This window comes from Limulus polyphemus, unplaced genomic scaffold (assembly GCF_000517525.1).
Source record: "Limulus polyphemus unplaced genomic scaffold, Limulus_polyphemus-2.1.2 Scaffold1661, whole genome shotgun sequence".
In the NCBI taxonomy this organism is placed as follows: domain Eukaryota; kingdom Metazoa; phylum Arthropoda; class Merostomata; order Xiphosura; family Limulidae; genus Limulus; species Limulus polyphemus.
In genome coordinates this window covers 223959-244371 of record NW_013667271.1, presented here as the reverse complement: position 1 = coordinate 244371, position 20413 = coordinate 223959, and the positions used below count along the sequence as shown (strand labels likewise).

General features: G+C 29.8%; 1 protein-coding gene across 1 annotated transcript in view; it reads right to left on the bottom strand.

Moving 5' to 3' along the window:
- Positions 1 to 2034: 2034 nt before the first annotated feature.
- The window catches only part of LOC106464467 (N-alpha-acetyltransferase 25, NatB auxiliary subunit-like), a 30140-nt gene continuing 11761 nt past the window's right edge, over positions 2035 to 20413 (bottom strand). The window contains exons 10-27 of the mRNA XM_022392191.1: positions 19272 to 19334; positions 18716 to 18851; positions 18177 to 18266; positions 17727 to 17837; positions 17398 to 17467; positions 17004 to 17103; positions 15722 to 15769; positions 14425 to 14528; positions 13957 to 14009; positions 13677 to 13749; positions 13338 to 13380; positions 11790 to 11990; positions 10554 to 10680; positions 9005 to 9058; positions 6600 to 6700; positions 5224 to 5337; positions 4851 to 4988; positions 2035 to 4022 (exon numbers count right to left, since the gene is read on the bottom strand). Of these exons, the coding sequence (XP_022247899.1) occupies positions 3897 to 4022; positions 4851 to 4988; positions 5224 to 5337; positions 6600 to 6700; positions 9005 to 9058; positions 10554 to 10680; positions 11790 to 11990; positions 13338 to 13380; positions 13677 to 13749; positions 13957 to 14009; positions 14425 to 14528; positions 15722 to 15769; positions 17004 to 17103; positions 17398 to 17467; positions 17727 to 17837; positions 18177 to 18266; positions 18716 to 18851; positions 19272 to 19334 (1752 nt within the window). The 3' untranslated portion in view covers positions 2035 to 3896. The remainder of the gene's footprint in view (positions 4023 to 4850; positions 4989 to 5223; positions 5338 to 6599; positions 6701 to 9004; positions 9059 to 10553; positions 10681 to 11789; positions 11991 to 13337; positions 13381 to 13676; positions 13750 to 13956; positions 14010 to 14424; positions 14529 to 15721; positions 15770 to 17003; positions 17104 to 17397; positions 17468 to 17726; positions 17838 to 18176; positions 18267 to 18715; positions 18852 to 19271; positions 19335 to 20413) is intronic.

The following is a 20413-nucleotide window of genomic DNA, read 5'->3' as shown; positions in this document are numbered from 1 at the left end:
GACCCTGAAGAGTAAAAGAACAAATTATGTATCCATTTAAACAGTTTTCCACACTAACAAAATTTCATAAAAAACAAATCTTTATCAATGTTGAATAAAACTTTCAGAAGCTTTTCTTTCAATGGTCTTTATAACAAAAGTTTATATCTAAACTTTAGTTACTATTTCTTAGATTCAGTAGAACTTTTTATCAGTCAGTATCCAGAATAAATTACTACTTAATTTAATATTAACACTAACTTGAAAAAACTCAATATCTAAGTGATCATCACTATATATACATCTGTAATGTTAGTAAAAAACAAATAATCAGAGTAGAAATATCCTTACTATTTGGTCATACTTTCTACATAATAAATGGTAGCTATGACAAGAAGTTCATTTCTTGTAGAGGTCTTAAGAAACATTTCTTCACTAATAAGCATTTTTATCACTACTGTCATTAAGCTAGTCTTGCCATTTTGTGGGGTCAATGTTTGTAATTCCTCCAACTTGTATCAGCATCTGTTTGAACAAGCTTCATGCACAAATACATTTCTAAAGGAAAGTGTTATTTGTCCAAACTACAGATCATGAAAATGTAAACAAATAGTTTGTTTATGACAAAAGTCTCGAAAAAAATATAAAACTTTGACATTTGAACAACTATGGAACACTTTATTAGTTACTTTATACTAAATTAGCATACAATAAACTTGATATAGCTTTAATTTGATAACAAGGTTAATTATCTCTTCCTTCAGTTTCATTAATATTACTGGTTAAAATATTTATTATATATATATAGTTTATACTTATGAAGATGGTTTTGAATTGTTAGCTTAGCTTGTGGACTTAGAATTAAGCCATCTTAACCTCATGATTAAGGAAAGTGTGTTTCAGTAAGTTACTCAACATAAGAACTTGGTAAAGTTATTTCACATTCATTCTTCAGGTTTTTAACTTCAGTATTGTGAAAAGTGTACTCTTCATTTTCAAAACCCCTTAAATGCAAATAATACATATTCATGTGTTTTTAAATCTCTATTTAAAATATTAACTGTGTTTTTATGCAAGAGTATTTGTCCATTTTCAACTATTTACTCAACTGGCTGGGTAATTTTATCTTCTACTTGCCTAAGATTCAGGATGGCTTAATTAGAAATAATACCATTACTGCATAGTTTTCATGAAAAACCTTAGTTATTATTCAAACCTTTTAGTGACCTTCAAGTAAGTTAAGAAATAGAAAACTCTTGAAATAGCATTATCATATTGTCACAACTGTCTCTGTCACTAAATCAACATAAAAATAAAACAGGGATTTAATCTTAGTTTTGTGCTTAGTTACTGATAAATATATATGGACTTAATGTTAAGTATTATTTTAGACAATTAATGTAGTGTAGGCTCATTGTAACACTAAATTGTCATCAATTCATATCAGGAATACAAGACTTGTACATTCAACAACAGATCAGTAGAGGAGTAGTACATAAAATAATTTATATAATAATTCTTAACTTAAAAGTCAACTGAAAAATTAGTATGACAAAAGACACTTACATTAATGAAACCAAAGCTTTCTGTTTAGCATTCCTAGTCAGTAGACTTCCTTTAAAACCAGCTGTGAGTTAGAGATATTTTTAATAGTTTTTAGAGGAATGTAAACAGAAGTTATCGGCTTGAATTTTTCTGTTTGACATGAGCCGAAAAATAACTCTGATCTGTGATTTAATGTCAACATTTAAAATAGAGAAAACAAAAGTAAAAACTACATTTGAATATTTGTTGACCATGATCCATGAGTAAACAATTCTAAGTTTTGAAGATAGTCTGATGGTTGTGGAGGTCTATCATTATACATATTATATATGCCTGATATAAATAAATAACAGTTCATCAAATAAAACTAAAATATTTTAAATTATAATAAATAATTAAAAACAATGTTTTGTATTTACACAAGTTACTACTGAGGATCATGTCGAAACATGTACGTGTAGAGTGATATTTCTATTTTAAAGTGGCTTCAATAAAGTTTTTATTGTGTAAATACAAAATGTTGTTTTTAATTATTTATTATAACTTACAATTTTAAACACAAGTGCCGGTAGTGCATATGTAAAGATTTACCTAGCTGTGTTCATCATGAACTGCTCTGTAAAATGCTAATAAAACGAAACGTTTTACTAAATGAATGTTAAATAAAGCTGTGTTTGTTTATTCTTAGAAGTACTTATACAGTAAATATTTCTCACATCTGTGTAACCTTTCTTTAAAGTTTCAGACATACATAATACTGGAAAGTTTTGTGTATGCATTTATTCAAGTAAAGCAACACCACTGAACTCACAACACTCTCAGGTACCTGAGAGACTAACAGTGTTCCAAACCTTTTTCATATGATACTGTTAAAATGAAAACAAAAACAATATGAACTGGTACTATTAGGCTGTGGCTTCAGAATAGCTGTACTAAGTAGTTGAATTCAATTTTTTTTCTTTTACAACCTGAATCAGTTCAAACCTTTATTGTTTAATTGTCACTAAATTTAGTTTTTCTATTTTAACAATTTTTCAAACATAACATATTTTCTTAAAAGCTAAATAGAGTATTTTTTCTAAATACTTCTAAATAACTTTTTCTTTTGTAGTACTAACAAAAAGTAAATACAACAAAAACTGGACTTTGAATTCTAAAATCACCACTAAACAACCATGTTCACATCACTCACAAGAAAATGATTCTTACCAAGCATTTAGATTCAGACTGTTAAAGGCTATACAATTTATTGAGATTTAACTGTCACTTGACTAAAACAAAAACATATTTATACACTCTGAAAAGAAACAACCGATTTTGTCTGTTACAAAAAGTCCATGTTGATTTTTTTAAACATGACTGCTTTATGAACACATAAGCAGGTATTGAAGTAAAGTTTGATAAAAAAAAAATGCATCTCTAAAAAGTTGTTTGAAAACAAAGTACACAAAGTATCAATGCTATAAACTATTCAATTTAAAAAACAAAACAGTTATTGTCTATGTATTTAGTAGACAATAACTGTATAATTACATATCTTTTTCTAAACTGCATTATTGTATTGGTTCTCAGGCAAGTTCATATGGATTTTTATTCATCAACCTGGCTTTAGTTCTCAAGACCCTACCTGGTCACTACAAAACTGTTTAAATTACCAACTTACTGACTAGGTGGTATTCTATTAGTTACATCGAAATATGATTGTATTTTTAAGACACTAGATCTGAAATTCCATTCTTTGATTTACCTAAAATGGTGGTTTGATGTGTATATAAAAAAATACATCAATCAAAATTTAAACCTTTGGCTGGTATATTACATTTCCTAGACACAGATCAATTTAAAAATGTATGACTAATAGATTATCTTGGAATCAATGCAACACTTTTGAAAATATCCATAAATTATCGCAGATTAAAGATGGAGTGAAAATATTTAACCCTGTTATACATCAGATGCAATGCCTTCTAGATATCACATAGTTGAAAATATCTTAGTAGATTGGACAGTATTTTTAAGTTGTTTACTTAGTTTATCTCAAAAAAGAAAACTCACTTTCAGAAACTATAACCAAAAATATTACTTTGAACAGTTCCAACTCACTACTAAGAGATGCTGATTTTTCTAAATTTTGCAGAAACATTACAAATACTCTTCCGTTGCATGCCAGTATTTGGAGTTACCTTTCTTCGTCTATCACACAAAATGGAACACATTCGATGTATTTTCTTTATTCTACCCAAGCTGACAGTATTAGAGTCGGTGTTCCGTTAAAAAGGTTTTTCTCAGGTACAATTTTTCTTTAACTTTATTTTAGCTGTGTTGAATTGGATGAGCATGGACTACAGCACACTAGGTAAAAGTACCAGGGATTACCACAACTTAAGTGTTTGGATATACTTGATTTTGGTGTACAGAATGTCATTCAGTTCTCTCACAGACACTTGATAACTTTTGTTGATTTTTTCTCTAATGTCTTTCACTATTTCTTGACCTTCCTAACAAACAAATACAGAATATAATGAGATCACTAATAGAAATATTATTTTCTCAAAGATGATACCATTACTTTTATCAATTTTCATTTGAAATAAATACGATGTCACTGGAAGCAAACCTGCATATTTCGAGTTAACTGTTGAGGTTCTACCTTACTGTCCTCATGACTAACACAATTACAGTTAATAATCAAATAAAATAATAACCATGACAATACTTCATTAACACAATGTATACGTAACATATATTACTTTCTCTGGCTTGTGAAAAAAAAGGAAGTGACTGTTTTAATACTTTCATGATTTTCACATGCCAATTAGTGCCACAACCTTAACATGTGTATGTAACATGTATTATCAGTAAATATATTATACTGTGCTCATTTCAATAATGGTCTTCTAAACGTAATAAGTCATGTCAGAAGCAATTTAAATTCCCTTATATGGAAGAAAAATACTACATCAAATGCTTTGTTTAATTATAATGAAAGCTATTACGAACCCAATTGACCAAACAATTTTTAAGTCCTTCTCAGATGACAGTTATATTCATTAAGAAACCAGATGGTCTCAGTCATAAAAAAGCACTAACAGTCATTGTATTGGAGTGAAAAAAATACGTTGTTGCTATATTGCCCAGACGTCTATGATCAATCCCACAGAAAATTTCAAAACTGAAAATTATTTCAAATTTTTAGCCTAGTTATAAGAAATAAGTTTTGGTTACTTGCTTCAGTAATAATGGTGGCACAAAATTAAAAATCAAATTTATGTTATTATAAATCAAGGTTTTGGTCACGTGTATATTGGATATCATAACGTCCTTACTTCTTGGTCATTAAGAGCAGTTGCCTCTAGATGAGCACCAACAAGAGTAACATCTAGTTGTTGAAGCATCTGTTGAAGGCTCAAAGTTGCTTGCTCCATCCCTGCAACAAGTTCATTGAAGCTCTGGAAAGTGTCAACCTGTACAAAGATAAAAGTTTGGAGGCTTAAAAAACTATTACAAAATCTTGATATAAATCAAACATCAGCTGAAAGATTCGTAAAATGACATCTTAACCTAAAGTATTATCTCCATTTATCTAACAATTAATAGAGTGACATCTAAGTCCAATACTTACTTATATTTACATTTATCCAAGGATTAATATAAAGTTTCAACAGTGAAATTTAAATTAATTACAACATTATCACTTACCCCAATAGATAAACACGAATCTTTCTTCTTCTTCCCTTTCTTAGTATGGAGAAGTTTGGCTGGCTTTAGAAGTGTGTGTCCAATATTCACAAGAACCATACTGAGGCTCAAAGTCTGCATAAAAACAGATTAACATAAAAATTAAACTGTACCTTTTCATAGTCAACTCTTGTATGTCAATGTCCATGTAATGAGTACAATGTCTTCTTCAGACATCAACATGTATCTTTTCATAGTCAACACCTGTAGGTCCATATAATGAATACAATGTTTTCATTAGACATCAACATGTATCTTTTCATAGTCAACACCTGTAGGTCCATATAATGAATACAATGTTTTCATTAGACATATAATGAATACAATGTTTTCATTAGACATCAACATGTATCTTTTCATAGTCAACACCTGTAGGTTAATGTCCATATAATGAATACAATGTTTTCATCAGATATCAACATGTATTATTTCATAGTCAATTCTTGTAGGTCTACATATTTAATGTAATGTTTTCATCAGATACAAAACAGAATTCAAAAGGTTTTTTTTAATGAGGAGTATGTAACACAACTGACTTTGATAAACCTATTTAATATTTGAAGTTACAAGTTCCTTGCATATATCACTGAAAAATTCACAATATCTAAATTTTAAAAGCTACTATTTACATGTAGAAAACTGGAAAAGCATTAAAAATTAACAGGCTTAAAATTTGTGATAAAAATCATGTAAACAGCATTTATTTTCATATTCCTCTTAACTTATCCATTTAAGATTCAAAATCAGATGTGTATAAAAATATTATTTCAGATCTATCTTTTGCCTACAATTCACTGATTTCAAATCTGAAGTGGGAAAGTTAAAAATGTAGAATAAAAACTACAGAGTATGTGATTTTCATCAAATTTTGGGCCTATTAATATCTAATCTTATTAATTAGTTTTCTGAAAAGAAAATAATTAACAAGTCTGACTGCTTTCCAAATTTTACTGTCTTTTTTCCATAATTCATTGATCAGTCTAAAAGAACAAACTAGGTATTATAACACATCTGCATGTTTTAGGTGACCAGTCCCATTGTAAACTTTATGTTATAAGCCTGATTACAACACAGCAAGAAGAATTAAACATATTTTAAGATATTTTCCCTCAAATTAGGAAACTTCCACATATATTAGAAAAGTGTCACATACAAGTACATTATCGACAATTTTCAAACGAGTTGTCAATTTTTCGTTAACATATAGTGTAAACCTCTGTAAATAAAACATTTTAGTCTAGTACATAATTGATAATTTTACATTAGAAATTAATACACAGAGTCCAACATTGTAATAAACATAAAACTTGCAAATAAATTCTGTAAGAAAGTCCTACCTCAACAGCATTTACTAATTCTTCTAGTGTTTTTCGCATAGATTCAACTTTCTTTTCAGATATTCTACTCAATGTTTCTAACTGTATCCTCAAAAAAATACCTGCACAAAAACACAAGTATAGGTACAATAAACAGTAGACATAGAAAAGTATGCTCTTATTAACCCTATCTACCCAGGCATCATTTACTGCGCATGCCACAAGGTTTTAGTGGCTTACATTCAAAGTTTTATTAAACTACTTTTTGTTTATGTTATACATTTAGTATAGCATAATATTGTAGCTAATAATCCATATTTTAATAGTATATAAGTTTTAAGTTCTTAATTTTATAATGCAATATTTAAAAAATCCTGAAATTCCCCTAGTGTGAAAAAGGTGACACATTTTCTGAAGGCATCCCATCTTCTCTATTTTATCCACTATCCCTCCAATAAGTACGAAATTTAACGTAAATTATTCACTGTAAAATTGTCATTGCTCAGACAAACCATAATTTTTATAGCTTTCAATTCTGTTTGGTTACAGAACCATCAAATAGAAAATAAGACCCCTCCTGCCACACCCACTCTTCAGGATTTGTTAATAGTTCTCTCTTACGTTTAATTATATATTATCTATAACCAATAGAAAGCCAAGGTTTTCATCTATTAAATGATGTATTATATTACATTGTGTTCTGAACAGAGAACTGTCAATTTCTCTTTTAGTACAAGCTTCGTTCCCAAGAGAAAGATAATGACTAGCTAGAATGAGTTTGTAACGGCTCTTGTTGCATAGTTAGAAAGTCAGGAAAATTGTGATAATTGGAGGAAATTCTCTGCTTTTTGCATTTTATTATTCTATGTTCTTTGGTGCATTATTTAATTAATAATTTTGTGCATTACTACCATTAATATAAAAAAGGAAGATTAAGTGTCATCAACAGTGGACAGCAAAAACAAAATAGACACATGTTTATCCTTTTTTATAATTATAAAAGTAACTAAAATGTAAAAATAGGATCTCTTTAGGTTAGTTAAGGTAAATTAAATAATAACAATAATATAATAAAAATATTTTACAAGGCACATACACAATCTTATAATGATGCAAATGGTAGTTAGACATGGTTAAAAGGGCAATAAAACAATATAATTTAATTATAAATACATATATATTGTTATGAGTTTAAAGCTACTTAGGATAAGCAAATGTAGTTTCTTGTTACAATTTGAAGTAATTCTAGAAAGAAAAAAAAGGGCAATTTTGATTTATTTGTTTTTTTTTGTATAGAATTAGGGTAGAGATAATAACAGATAAAATATAAATTTTTACTGAAAACAAACATCTGAAATGTATTTAGGAGGTTTTAGAGATTACACAAATGAAATTTGAGATTTATGAAATGAAGTATTTATAATTTTAACATGAAAACCACTTTGCACATGGACTATTCAAAACAAATACTTGAAATATTCACAGACAAATTTTTATTTTAGTTTATTAAAAATACTTCACTAAAAATATGATTTTTTTTGTATGTGAAAGACATAATGTTTACTGAAAGTCTGCCAAAGTTCGTGAAGATATACACACTATATTGAAAGATAGAAGTATTAAATCTATAAAGACTTTAAACGAGAACAGAGAGGTCACATGGTTGGTCAAATTGACCAAGACCATGTTGAGAGAGTTAAGAGATATTAGTGAAGTAATTACTTGCAGTATTGTTCATTTAGTAGCATCCTATTACACATGTTAACATATAAATTGTTTACAGTTTTGTTCAGGTAGTAAGATCCAGTTAAGAGATATTGGTGAAGTATCAAATCTATAAAGACTTTGAAGGAGTCCAAAGAGATCACATGGTCGGGTCAAATTGACCGAGCCTGTACTGAGAGAGTTAATTTGTTCTTACTATTGTAAGCACCTCAAACCTTAGAAACACTATCTATAGAATTTTAAACCATTTGTAAGCTTTAACAAAACTTTTCATGTATTTTTAAACTCTTTGTAAGCATGTAATATTTACTAACACCTCAACTGAGCCCGAGAGAATTAATGATAAAATTTTGGTTTCTACATCATAGAGATAACAATAAAGTACAGAATTATATTTAGTGACCCATCGTGCAATAAAATTAATGTATAATACTGTATGGTTAGTAACCCATCATGCAATAAATAATAATGTATAATACTGTATGTTTAGTGACCCAGCATGCAATAAATGATAATGTAAAATACTGTATGTTTAGTAACCCATCATGCAATAACCCGTAATATATAAAACTGTTTAGTGACCCATCATGCAATAACTAATATTGTGTAAGATTGTATTTAGATTTCTTCTACATGAAGGTAATGGTGATTTTTTTCAAGTTAGGGTTTATACTTGTGAGTAAGACAGTAGATACACTTACCCTGAAGAGATTCCATTACTGCATTCTTTAGCTGTTCTTCTAGTTTTGCCTGGCCTAAAAATAAGTAAGACATATTTTGAATAAAACATTAAAATATTGGCATGTGTAAAACACCAAGTTCTGTAACTTTTAGCACATCAAATCTTTAAAAAATCTGAGCAAATGTAAAGCAACATACCTTGTACCTCACCTTGTTAGTTTAGTGCACCAAACCTTCATAAAATCTTTGTATACTATGCAAAAAATTTTACAGAATTGAGGGAAATAAAACAATTGTACGTTTCACAACTACGTCATTTACTCACGACCATGGTTTCACCAGTAAAGACATCATCAGGTACTGGTGAAACCATGGTCGTGAATAAATGATGTAGTTGTGAAATGAACAATTGTCTTGTTTTTCCTCAATTCTGTAATTATAGAGGTTCACCAAGTACCAAAGGCTTCGAGCATCAATTATATAAAACATTTTATCTTGCTGTTTATTTTCTCACTTCAGTACCCCACACCTTCATAAAATCTAGGCATATGTGAAACACTGTGTACTGTTCTTCATTCTGGAAAGTTTACCTACCAAACACTTTTTCTGTACTAAGTAATGTTTTTAATTTTGAAAAAAAATTCTGGGTACTTTAACTCTATGTCCAATACTTTTTACATGTGACAATTATTTAAAAATGAAACTGATATACCTCAGACACAAATAAATGTCTATCATATGAAAACAACTACAGAGAGTGTTCTTCAGCCAAGTGTAAAACAGATCATTGCTATATGATGCTATACTTATTTTGTACTTTTTGAGTTCTATAATTTAATTATAAACTATTATTTTGGCTCAATGTTTTTAGTTTGTTAAAATCTGGAACATAATCCTATAATATTGAATTATGAGTCAAGAAAAAGAATTTTATAAAACCTAAATCTCACTTTTTACTGACAACCAAAACCTGCCCAATCTAACATGATCCAAGTACCTTGTCATGTCAGTCTGTTATGTTAGTTGCAAAGATCATACATACAACAAAACAATTAACAGTCCAGAAAAGAGGAACCAAGTTAGTACTGTAATAAGTACAAGCAGGTAACTGTATAAAAAAAAAACTTGCCAGTGGTACTCCCTATTACAATCTGGTGAAACTTATAAGAGCTGATAATGCCTCTTTAGATCATGGTTTAGGTTTTATCAAGTTGTTCTTGTTAGAATTGGACTATAATTCTTTACAAAAATATAAAACCTATCTTGCTATAATCTGATGAAAGTAGAAAGTACCTGCTCACATTAAAGCAGTGTTTGTACAATGGACTTTTCTCTCACAAGACAGACTTAAATCAGCTTATCAATGTTGAAAAACAGTCGACAAACAGGTCAGTCAGAATAAAAGCATGAGAAGTACAATCATTGTTTCTTGAAGGTGATAGCATTCCTTTTGAAAGCCCCAGATATAAAGTAGAATGGTGCATTACCAAAATGCCTGCATACTTCTAGTAAGTACATACCTCAGGAACATAAGAACAAACAGTGTAAAGCAGCTTCTGGTATACTTACTTGATTGAGATCCTTCAACAAGCTGCTGTAGATACAAAATATATTCTATAAGTGACACCAAAACTTGGAGATAATAGCCTTGAAGGTAATACTTTAACCTTGTGGGAGCTGGTGCTTGAACTGGAACCTATGAATTAATTTCCACTTTTAGCAGAGATTCTTTTGTGACATTTTATCAAGGAATAATTAAAATATTACAACAATTACAGCCTATGGATGAGAAACTTCATGAAATAGATGTGCAGTCGATTCCAAAACTGGTTAACTCTTTGACTACATGGCTGGGTGCATTGCAACCAGTATGTAACCACCAAAAGAACCATGAGAGTAACCATACTATAACTTTTGGTAGATTATCAGTAAATGTTACAAGGCTTTTGTACACAAAATATGTTTTTTAATTAAATACTAAAATTGTTTAATTAAAGACTTGGTCGTAAATGTTTTCTTTCCAAATGTTTACTATCCAACTTGTTTAAAAGAAAATTTTATAAATGTCTTGTTGTTTGAAAGATACTATAAGAGAAATATTTTGAGTAAATCAGAAAACAGTGTATACATCTAGAGGGTTTGAAAAATTAAAGTTTTGTTAACTCTGCTAAGGTTTTTTCACACATTTTCATAAAGTGTAGAAACACGAATGTCAAGCTAACAAAAAATGTTGAAATTTGATTGGAAAAAACAAATATAAGTTTAGAAGCAAGTAAATAAAAAAAAAAAATCCAAAAAATACTAGAACTCATGCTTACAGTTCAGATATGTAGAGACAAAACAGAAATGAAAGTCTGAATATTTTTTCAATTTCTATTCACAAACTAAACAAGCATTACTTAATGTTAAAATATGAATTATACAAAATTTTTAAGAAATGGTTAAAATAATAGTTAGAATTAGATTTTTAAATTCAAATTGTATGTACTATTAAGTTTTAACATTTTATTAAGAAGTTTATTGAGGATTATATTTTAATTCACACACAGGATCTCCTATTTTGTTCTGTTCTTATTTTTATGTTCTACAGATAGATAATGGAATAATTACTGTCTAATTTTATCACTATTTCTTATTTGAAAATACATGGTTAAAATCGCTGTAAAGAAAACTACAAATACGTGATCAGTGTTTCTAAAATGCAAGAGGCCTTTCACCACAACAGGACCACAGACTTCCTTATTAATTTGTATCATACTGTAAACTGAATCTATTACTTAAGTATCTTACTGCATATTTTTTTACCTGTCTATATGTAAGAATTTTTGAATCAATATTTCCTAAATATTCTTTGAGTGAAGTCAGTAGTTCTTCCAAAACCTCTTGAACTCCCCTCTTTTCCCCATTACTTATTTCTGAATGATTACTTTCTGCCTGAGTCTTGGTAAGGTCAAAAGCTGCTTTGATGGCACGAACAATTAGGTGTCTCAGTTTTATCCATTTAACCTGAAAGGAATAATCAAATCTAGTGAGTTGACAAGACATAAACCCAAGTCATCTTTATGGACCAGTGGTTATAACTTCAAAAGAGAGAGAGAAAAAAAGAATAACTTACATAAAAACTAATTTGTAATGTTAACCAGCTTCTTAATTCTCCTGTTATCAAACAAATGTGTATGACTACATACTTTATGTATGCCTTTATTCAATATTTTATGTAATAGACTTGAAGGGTATAAAAACCTACATAATGATAAGTTCCTTAGACAAAAATTTACACATTTTACTAAAAAATGGAACCTAATGAAGAACTTGTGGGTAGATAACATATCCCTAATATATAATAAAAACATTCAACTAGAAAGTTACTTACTTATTGATGTACCAGTAAAATTAATTCAACATACTTCTGGAATGAAACTACAGACATTATCACAAGGAAAACCCGGATAGTAAGTACTTGTAGACATTATCACAAGGAAGAATCTATATAGTAAGTACTTGTAAAGTAAAACTGTAGACATTATCACAAGAAACAACCCGGATAGTAAATACTTGTAGAATGAAACTACAGACATTATCACAAGGAACAATCTGGATAGTAAATACTTGTAGACATTATCACAAGGAACAACCCGGATAGTAAATACTAGTAGAGTAAACTGTAGACATTATCACAAGGAACAATCTATATAGTAAATACTAGTAGAGTAAACTGTAGACATTATCACAAGGAAAAACCCGGATAGTAAATACTTGTAGAATGAAACTGTAGACATTATCACAAGGAACAATCTGGATAGTAAATACTTGTAGACATTATCACAAGGAACAATCTGGATAGTAAATACTTGTAGAATGAACCTGTAGACATTATCACAAGGAACAATCTGGATAGTAAATACTTGTAGAGTAAACTGTAGACATTATCACAAGGAACAATCTGGATAGTAAATACTTGTAGACATTATCACAAGGAACAATCTGGATAGTAAATACTTGTAGAAATTATCACAAGGAACAATCTGGATAGTATATATTTTTAGAATGAAACTACAAAAAGCTATAAATATTTTACAATAAAATCCCAAAGTTTCCTATCATACCACAATGCTTCTTAATCCAAATACCGTAACTCACCAGAATTAATATGTAACAGAAATACTGATAGGAAGACCTTGGTGGCTTATTACAGTGAACCATATTTTCTACAATTGGTAACTGATGTAAATTTCTAATTTTTATAAGTATCTTTGTAATTCTTAGCTATGATTGAATTGTAACAGAAAACACTGCATTAAAAATGCATGATCTTATAATAATACTTGAGATTTAATATAACTGAAAACAAACCTGCTCTTGAAGAGAAACTGATTTTAAGTCTTCCATAGCTTTACTGAAAAAAAAAAAGACAAAAAATCTCAGTCTAGAAAGAATGCTATTCGAAAGGAAGTGAAATTCATTTATATTACGTCTAAAAAAAACTCTGATTTTGAAACAGTTTTAAAATGCACACTATACAGCATGCTAATGGATTAAATACAACTCGGTTGGTTTCTATTACTAGATGTTTTAACAGAAAAATTTCAAAGTTATGGATTTTTTATTTCTAAAGATATTTTCATTCAGTAAGTTTTTATGTAAAGGAAATATGACATAAAAGAAAGGAATGAAAATAAATTTGCTCCTTACACGTGTTTATTGTTCCACATTCTGAAGAGTGCTAGGTCTCTGTTGTCACACAGTTTGTCCCACTCTATTTTATCTACAAAATTAAAAAACACAGTTTAAGCTCATACTAATGATTTAATCAACAATATTGCTTTTCTATTTTACAGAAATTGCATTACCCTTTTTCCTAATCTGGAAAACTATCACTACCATAATGGTTCTGAAAGATACTGCTTTTTAAATCAAGTTATTTTGTTTACTTAAACAATTACAAAGAAACTACTAGATTTTTGTGACTTACCTTTTTCAGGATCAACTTCCATAAGTCCTATGACAAACCTTGTTGTTTGATGGCTGTTAAAAGACAAATATGTAACTTAAGTATTATTTAATATATACAAAAAAATCACCAAATAAGTTTAAAAAATCTTACAGAATTTTATATCTATATACAAATGCTTTCACATTTCTACTGAAATATCGAAAGATTCAACAAAAAAAACACTCTACAAGACCATACAGAGTACACTAATCTTTCTGAAACATTTCTAAGTTACAGTTCCTGAAGCTGAAGTGTTGACAGTTAGGGAAAAACTAAATCTAGAGGTTGATGTTGATATAAGTGAGTAGCCTAATGTACTGGTCCATTCATGACCCATGCTGATATTTTTAATATTATATACTAACATTTATTATGATACTGTTTAAACATGATTATCTTTTCATACAGAAATTGATCCATAGAATTTCCCTTTCAGAAAAACAACACCTTTTGGATTCCAAAAGAAGATCAAGAATATTCCTCTCTATAGCAACGGATGTGTATTGAACAGAATTGTTCAGCTTTTCCCGGAACTCCACGATCTGCTGAATCTGGAAAGTACAAGGTTATCAACCTGCTGTATTTGAAATATAAAAAGTTATTTCTAAATAATCTCTTGTGCTTCTTTTCCAAAAAAATTACAGGTTATTTTCAATAGATACAAGCATTAATGTGGTCTATGTATAGAATAATAATTTGTACCAAATTATTTCTATTGTGTTAGACCAACATTTTAAATCTTTTATTGACGTTTTTCACACAGCTTCTGAAACACAAGATTTCTATATTATACGGTGTTCTTTGTGAAACTGCACAACAGATGAAAAGAAATTACAATGGTCATCATAGAAAAGATTACAAGTCCAAAATTCCTTCATTCACAATCCATGCCAATATGATTATAAACGGGTGTCACCAAGCTTGTGTATTTCTACAGGTCATGTTTCTTCCCACTAGCCCTTGTGTTTCACAGTAGGCTGTGTTGAAATAAAAAATTAAGTTCCTTTTAAAATTACCTACAAGTTTAAACCATAAACAGATAATTAGTGATACATGTCATAACTAAATTAATCAATCATAAGAATGAATAATAAATCCACTACACAGACTTCAAACTGTCATGGTAATATTAATTTCTAGATTTTCAATAAATCTGTTTTTGATTACCATAGTCTACAGACTTTCTTCAGGTATTTTGATGCAATTCTGAACAAAATTCTACTGCTCTTGTGCTTATAGACCTACAGATGTTTCATTATTTAGAACATTTGTGTTTCCTTCTTCCATCTATAATTGAGTTACTCTAGAACCATTATTTAAGGTAATTGTATTTTCTTGTCCCAAGCTCCAAATGATTTACTTTAAAGCCAGGAGTCTTCATTCGCTGTATTCAAAATAACTGTGTTGATTTTCTGCTTGCAATAATGAAACAGTTTTTGATACATCAAATATATATATATTTCTTTTTCTGCTATAAACTTGAAAACAGTTCATGGAAAAAGTGGAGGCTATCATCACAAATTTTAAATTTATTAGCCACTGGACGATCTTTGTGTTTTATTTATGAAATGTAAGGTTAGACAGTCAGTAATGTAAACATAGAATGACCAGAAATGTGGAAAATTCATCTATCGACTGATCAGTTTTTTAGTTTTCAGGACCAAAACTGTAAACTTTCATTAAAAGATTCTGACAGTAGTGTTTTAATTTGTATTGCTACTTGCTGGGAATCAAAACATCTTACCTTTGCAAAAGATCCAAACTTGTAACAGGAAATCAGAAAATCTACAGTCTGAGAAAAATATTACATCATTACGTTATTGCACAAATATAAATGGAAACATCTCGAAATAAATAACTATGTATGTATATACATACATTTAATCAATATTGGATAAAACAAAATGGAGTGACAGAAGAGAAATTACTCTTGAAATAATAACATTATTAATAACATCTAATAATAATATTTTTTCTGTTTCCCTTAAATTTTGTATCCTTAGATTCTCTCTTTAGAACCAAGTTTTCCATAGTACAAACAAGTTGATGGAAAAAAAAGTTTTATAAAACGAAAAGCTTTACAATATTCCTAAAATATTAAATAATAATTTTTTTTAGTGGGTGCATTTAATGTAATTTTGTTGCTTATTCTCCACTTGTGGATACTCTGAAATAAAGTAATTAACACCAACTTATCAAGTAATTAAAAGATGTTCTCAAGGAGGAGAACACTTGGAGTCACATGTTGTTTTCTACTTCTTGGTTTAAATTATGTTTATGGTTACTTTCTAGTTTAATAATGAGTTTAGAATCATTTTTTTATGTCAAGGCCATGGATTTGACTTCTTTAGCCTTAATTGTTAAACACTTTATTTGTTTCATCTCAATACCATGATGAACTTGTGTGCCCAAAATCAGTGAACTGAACATACAGAGTGGTCCAAACTTTTTTCCTATTTTAAAATCGAATAACTAAATAACTAAAGAAATACAACCATGCAGCTTTTAACATCTTGCAGTCCAACTCAAACAGGTTTTATAGTCATGTTTTTATTTCACTCCAGTAAATAGTGTCTCCCCATAAAATGGCAACCATGCATGAAAAAGTTCCCTCAATACAATGACTTGGTCGGGGTGGGCCAATTTCATGTTCACCAGACATTGGACTTTCTTTCATTGGAGGTATGTTCAGAATATCATATGTTGCACACATATAATAATAGACATCATGGAGCTAAAGACCAGGATAACAGATGTCATCACCACTGTAACTATGGATATGCTGCAGGGAACATAGCCCGAAATCGAATATTGGTTAGATGTACTGAGAGCCACTAATGGTACATACGTAAAAGTCTACTGACATGTCACTAAAAACTGCTTTGATTGGACTACAAGATGTTTGAAACTGCATGACCGTATTTCTTTAACTACTAAACTTTAAAACAGGAAAGATAATATTGGATCATCCTGTATATGTGAATAAACAATTTACATAAAAAAGTCAAATAAAATAAAACACTTACATCTTTAAAGTTGCTAGTAAAAAACCGAAGTGCTGTTGCTAGTACAGTACTGGCAGTTGAAAAGTGTGCACATGCAGCCAAGTGATTTGTAATAAGATACCTAGAAAGATCACAAGAAATATACTGACTCAATGTGTGTGGAGACATTTTTTATGGCATTAAAACAGTTTGATGGAATGTAGAAAAGTTATATAATTTAACAAATATTCTAATATCAAATAGTTTTACGTGCTAGTCCTGAAGAAGACGTAAAGGCGAAACATCAGTTAAAATATTACCTGGAATGTAAAAGTAATTTTTTACTATCAAAATCTTGCTATACATGTTTATTCAAACAGTCATACTCAATAAGGAAAGGACTAAATAGTGTAACATACAAGGACAGTAAACTTACCCTAAAGTTTCTTGCTGTACGTGTTTAATATCTAAACTCTCATAGAGAGCATGACTAGCTCCAACAGCACCTAGATCACAGAGGTAAAACAACAGTTTGGTCAGGAAAATCATAAGTTCCCAATAAATCATTTAAGTTTTATTTCATATACAATTTTAACCTACAAACATTCACATGATTTGATAAAATAAACAATTATTAAAACATTATAAACATTTACTATCAAAATTAAATATTTTGTAAGAGTTACGTTATTAAACTTTAAAAATATCAGTAGAATCATTTAATGACAGTCTAGAAAAAAAACGAAGAATGGAATGGAATTTCACCTATAATATTATACAAGTTGAGCAGCAACAGTTTGATTTGGAAGTTGGAAGGACTGTTTTTCAAAGCTGTTTCTAGCATTACGAGTGCTTGGGTTAGAAACTTTTCATCTTCTAAGAAAAGAAAAAAAATTCTGCATAAACTACACTGGTAGCTTAGTATCATGACAGTTTTAAAAGTGGGTGTTACAAAAGGTTGACTTTTAGTCTAGACAACAGTATGTGCCAAAAGATTTATTATTTCATGCAGATGTAAATATAGTAGATGATAACATTCAAATAAACGTTTGTAAAACAATCAATGAGAATAAGAACACTTGTATAAAGAGATTCCACAAGAATGTAATTGATTTACTGATCATATTTACTACAACTTTCAAAATGTAAGTGAGAAAATTAAGGAAAGGAAGGGAATATTTAAAAGCTTTTAAAAGATATATAAACTCAGATTACCTTTGTCCTTCCACATGTCAATAAGGATGTGTGCTGCTAATAGAGCATAGTTATCACTTGGTTTAAAGTCAGTTGACAGCAGTTCCTTGCCTGAATAGTGTTGGGTTGAAAATACACTTTTCAAAACAAATCTAGAATAACTGATTATTTAGTACAAGGATTGTAGGTTTACAAGAACACTCTTCCTGCACATGCTAAATGAAAAAGGTAACGTTACAAAAAATTTTGACTTTTACTTTCATTAAGTCTAACAATAAAATTCTGTAATGATATAGCACAGCTATCAAAAATAACTAAACTTAATAATCTGATAAGAAAAAAAAATTACTATATGTTTTCAGCAGTATGAAGATAAAAATATGTTAAACTAAGCAATGCACAATATCACTTAGAAGTTAATGTTGTTATACTTAAGCATACAAAACAGTAGCTAAGGTTTTATTCCAGTGTTTTTTTAATAAGAGAACACTTATGTTATTAAATTATGAGCTTCTTTGTAATGCTGATCACGATCTTGAGCTTTCCACAACAGGACTTACCAAACTGAAGCCCATGGGTATATCTTTCATACAAACATACAGCAAGCTTTAATTTGTCTTCTTCCAAATAATTTTCATGATGGCCAAAATAGTGACATAGTTGAACATAGCATAGGTGGCGCTGCATTTCTTTGACCTACAAAACAAGACTAGTTTTTAAACACTAAAGAGAAAAACTGAAACTAAAGAAACATTATATACAAAAGAAAAAAAATCCAGTTGTAGATGCCACAGAGATGGGTTACAGAGCAATTTCTTACAAGTACAGTCTATTATTTTCATCAGTACAAGAAGTTCCCATCCATCAAATCTAGTTTTAAACTTAAGCAATCAACTAAAAAGACATTATAAAGATATATTTCTCACTGACTGTGGGTGTTTCTAGTAGTTTAGTGAGAGGTTTCATTAAACCTTATGTACTGTACAGCAGTACAAGTCTCAATGGTGATGACAATTTACCAGAGAGAAATGTAGCTTGAAACATTACTTGTAAAGATACACCATAGAACTCTAAAAATTTCTAACTTAATTATTATAAAAAAGAGAAGTTACATACATTGTCTGGTAATTTCACTTCCCTTCCATTGGATGATAATGAAAATTTTATCCTCTCCAGAACCTAATGAAATAATCAAGAAGACTGTGGATACAAATTGATTAAGTGGTAACATAATTCTTATCACATTAAAGTTGCAAAAAAGTACACAAAAATTCTTTAATGTAAAAAAACATAACAAAATACTAAAACAAATAATGGTTTAAAGAGATATCATTTATTCTATCAGCAATAATACATGTTAGTTTAAAACATGTTCACTGTTAAGACAAAATATTCCCTTTCATCCACTTCTCTAGGTTAAACTCGTTTTGAGGAATACCATTTCATCAGTCACTTTAACTAATCTGAGTCACACTTGCTTTGGATAATATTCCCAACCGTCATTAATAACTTAGGAACTTCTTTGGGTTTTATGGAATACCACCACAGCTACACTGAACTACCCTGGGTTATACTTATTTTATGGAATACCACCCCTCATCAGCTACACTGAACTACCCTGGGTTATACTTATTTTATGGAATACCACCCCTCATCAGCTACACTGAACTACCCTGGGTTATACTTATTTTATGGAATACCACTCCTCATCAGCTACACTGAACTACCCCAGGTTATATTTGTTTTGTTGAATACCACCCCTCATCAGCTACACTGAACTACCCTGGGTTATACTTATTTTATGGAATACCACCCCTCATCAGCTACACTGAACTACCCTGGGTTATATTTGTTTTGTTGAATACCACTCCTCATCAGCTACACTGAACTACCCTGGGTTATATTTGTTTTGTAGAATACCACCCCTCATCAGCTACACTGAACTACCCTGGGTTATATTTGTTTTGTAGAATACCACCCCTCATCAGCTACACTGAACTACCCCAAGTTATATTTGTTTTGTAGAATACCACCCCCTCATCAGCTACACTGAACTACCCGGGGTTATATTTGTTTTGTAGAATACCACCCCTCATCAGCTACACTGAACTACCCGGGGTTATATTTGTTTTGTAGAATACCACTCCTCATCAGCTATACTTAGCCACTCTGGCTACTAAAGTTAGTTTGTTTTTGAATTTCGCGCAAAGCTACACGAGGGCTATCTGTGCTAGCCATCCCTAATTTAGCAGTGTAAG